General features: G+C 51.1%; 1 protein-coding gene across 1 annotated transcript in view; it reads right to left on the bottom strand.

The window, feature by feature from the left end:
- The window catches only part of cacna1ba (calcium channel, voltage-dependent, N type, alpha 1B subunit, a), a 62,763-nt gene extending 61,132 nt beyond the window's left edge, over positions 1-1,631 (bottom strand). Inside the window, 2 exon segments of the mRNA XM_056418370.1 lie at positions 26-129; positions 1,614-1,631. Coding sequence (XP_056274345.1) covers positions 26-129; positions 1,614-1,631 — 122 coding nt within the window.
- Between the last annotated feature and the right edge of the window lie 2,246 nt (positions 1,632-3,877).

Raw genomic sequence — 3,877 nt, 5'->3', positions numbered from 1 at the left:
TCTGGAGACCCCCTCACACACTCACCCTGACAGCACACCCAGCACCAGGTTCAGCATGAAGAAGGAGCCGATGATGATGAGGGGGAGGAAGTACAGCCAGTTCCACGTGTTCCCTGAAGCGTCGTTGGCCTGAACACATGGAGACAAACAGGACGCTTGTGTTCTGGTGCGTGAAGGACTCGTCCTCTCCTGCCTGTGGATCCAGACTAAAGAGCACATGCTTCATCTCACACGGCGTGACACATTTACAACACATGCAGGGAAGAGTGGATGAAGAGTTCGTAGAAGGCATGGACCACGATCCAGACCTCCATGAGACAGAAGGAGGAAGAGAGGCAGGAGTCCGGCCTATGTGGCAGACCGCATTGCGAAAGAGGCGGGGCCAATGAGACCAGGCCCTCGGGGCGGGAGGCAGGGCCAATGAGGAAGGAGGCCAGGACCAGTCCAGAGGCAGGATGCAGGAAGCAGGGGCAAGGAGACAGGAGCCAGGGGGCAGGGCCCAGGAGCCAGGGCTGGTCCAGAGGCAGGATGCAGGAAGCAGGGGCAAGGAGACAGGAGCCAGGGGGCAGGGCCCAGGAGCCAGGGCTGGTCCAGAGGCAGGATGCAGGAAGCAGGGGCAAGGAGACAGGAGCCAGGGGGCAGGGCCCAGGAGCCAGGGCCGGTCCAGAGGCAGGATGCAGGAAGCAGGGGCAAGGAGACAGGAGACAGGAGCCAGGGGGCAGGGCCCAGGAGCCAGGGCCGGTCCAGAGGCAGGATGCAGGAAGCAGGGGCAAGGAGACAGGAGACAGGAGACAGGAGCCAGGGGGCAGGGCCCAGGAGCCAGGGCTGGTCCAGAGGCAGGATGCAGGAAGCAGGGGCAAGGAGACAGGAGACAGGAGACAGGAGCCAGGGGGCAGGGCCCAGGAGCCAGGGCCGGTCCAGAGGCAGCCAGGTGTCTGGAGCCAGGTGTTGTTCCCGGGCCAGAGGACGTCGTGTGTCCAGCTTGTCGAGCCCACTGAGGCAGAGTCGTGATGTGTGATCTTGTGACTCCTTCCCTTCATTCATATCGTGTTATTTCACATCTAAAGATTGTCGTTGTTTCCCCAGATGAAGGATTCGTCTCTCGACCATCGATTGAACGAAGCAGCACGATAACTGTTGTTCCACACATTAACGTAATGGCAGGGTAAAACGATCCACGACAGCAGTGGTCCCCAAACTACGGCCCGCGGGCCGAATCCGGCCCGCCTCCCCATTTGGACCGGCCCCCTGAACAATATCAGAGACGCGTTCCGATTTATTATTTTGTTCACCTGGCCCGCTGCCGTTGAGATTGCAGTGAGACGTGGAGAAAATGTGAAGTGGTGCTCTTCACAATAAAACATCTTTGATGGGCGTGTCGCGTCTCGGCCAATCAGCGTTCAGATGTCCACAGCGTTTGGGAAGTTAGGTTAGCTTGAATGTTAGTCCGCTACATCTACTGCTGTCACGCTGCACGGTGTAGCGATGCTAACAAAGTACCCGTACGTTAAACACGATGTGATTTAGCATATTTTTAGTATCGATACTTCATTAAAGGAGCGATCAGAGCTCACGCTGGTCCGTTAAATGCTGTCTGCACGCGCAGCGCTCACAGCGAGGGGCGCGCGCATCGTGGCCTCATCCACTACTTCATGGTCTAACGTGACTTCATCCTCTACTTCAGGGTCTAACGTGACTTCATCCTCTACTTCAGGGCTATTCAACTTCAGTAGCAAGTGGGCCAAATAAGAAAATCACAGGGGGTGTGAGGGCCGCACAGAATATTGATGAGTTGTTGACGGGGGTGCTAGTGAAATCCTAGCCGAGAAGGATTGTTGACGGGGGTGCTAGTGAGAGTCGCAAGGGCCAGAGTTAAACTCAAGGCTGGCCGCTAGCCCATAGTTGAAGAGGCCTGCTCTACTTCATGGTCCAACGTGACTTCATCCTCTACTTCAGGGTCTAACGTGACTTCATCCTCTACTTCAGGGTCTAACGTGACTTCATCCTCTACTTCAGGGTCTAACGTGACTTCATCCTCTACTTCATGGTCTAACGTGACTTCATCCTCTACTTCATGGTCTAACGTGACTTCATCCTCTACTTCATGGTCCAACGTGACTTCATCCTCTACTTCATGGTCTAACGTGACTTCATCCTCTACTTCATGGTCTAACGTGACTTCATCCTCTACTTCATGGTCTAACGTGACTTCATCCTCTACTTCATGGTCTAACGTGACTTCATCCTCTACTTCATGGTCTAACGTGACTTCATCCTCTACTTCAGGGTCTAACGTGACTTCATCCTCTACTTCATGGTCTAACGTGACTTCATCCTCTACTTCAGGGTCTAACGTGACTTCATCCTCTACTTCATGGTCTAACGTGACTTCATCCTCTACTTCAGGGTCTAACGTGACTTCATCCTCTACTTCATGGTCCAACGTGACTTCATCCTCTACTTCATGGTCTAACGTGACTTCATCCTCTACTTCAGGGTCTAACGTGACTTCATCCTCTACTTCAGGGTCTAACGTGACTTCATCCTCTACTTCATGGTCTAACGTGACTTCATCCTCTACTTCAGGGTCTAACGTGACTTCATCCTCTACTTCATGGTCCAACGTGACTTCATCCTCTACTTCAGGGTCTAACGTGACTTCATCCTCTACTTCATGGTCTAACGTGACTTCATCCTCTACTTCATGGTCTAACGTGACTTCATCCTCTACTTCATGGTCTAACGTGACTTCATCCTCTACTTCATGGTCTAACGTGACTTCATCCTCTACTTCATGGTCTAACGTGACTTCATCCTCTACTTCATGGTCTAACGTGACTTCATCCTCTACTTCAGGGTCTAACGTGACTTCATCCTCTACTTCATGGTCTAACGTGACTTCATCCTCTACTTCAGGGTCTAACGTGACTTCATCCTCTACTTCATGGTCTAACGTGACTTCATCCTCTACTTCAGGGTCTAACGTGACTTCATCCTCTACTTCATGGTCCAACGTGACTTCATCCTCTACTTCATGGTCTAACGTGACTTCATCCTCTACTTCAGGGTCTAACGTGACTTCATCCTCTACTTCAGGGTCTAACGTGACTTCATCCTCTACTTCATGGTCTAACGTGACTTCATCCTCTACTTCAGGGTCTAACGTGACTTCATCCTCTACTTCATGGTCCAACGTGACTTCATCCTCTACTTCAGGGTCTAACGTGACTTCATCCTCTACTTCATGGTCTAACGTGACTTCATCCTCTACTTCAGGGTCTAACGTGACTTCATCCTCTACTTCATGGTCTAACGTGACTTCATCCTCTACTTCAGGGTCTAACGTGACTTCATGCTCTACTTCATGGTCTAACGTGACTTCATCCTCTACTTCATGGTCCAACGTGACTTCATCCTCTACTTCATGGTCTAACGTGACTTCATCCTCTACTTCAGGGTCTAACGTGACTTCATCCTCTACTTCAGGGTCTAACGTGACTTCATCCTCTACTTCAGGGTCTAACGTGACTTCATCCTCTACTTCAGGGTCTAACGTGACTTCATCCTCTACTTCATGGTCTAACGTGACTTCATCCTCTACTTCATGGTCTAACGTGACTTCATCCTCTACTTCATGGTCTAACGTGACTTCATCCTCTACTTCAGGGTCTAACGTGACTTCATCCTCTACTTCAGGGTCTAACGTGACTTCATCCTCTACTTCAGGGTCTAACGTGACTTCATCCTCTACTTCATGGTCTAACGTGACTTCATCCTCTACTTCAGGGTCTAACGTGACTTCATCCTCTACTTCAGGGTCTAACGTGACTTCATCATCTACTTCAGGGTCTAACGTGACTTCATCCTCTACTTCATG

This window comes from Pseudoliparis swirei, chromosome 7, assembly GCF_029220125.1.
Source record: "Pseudoliparis swirei isolate HS2019 ecotype Mariana Trench chromosome 7, NWPU_hadal_v1, whole genome shotgun sequence".
NCBI classification, from domain to species: Eukaryota; Metazoa; Chordata; class Actinopteri; order Perciformes; family Liparidae; genus Pseudoliparis; species Pseudoliparis swirei.
The sequence above is the reverse complement of the archived record's forward strand: the minus strand, read 5'-3'. Positions and strand labels throughout refer to the sequence as shown.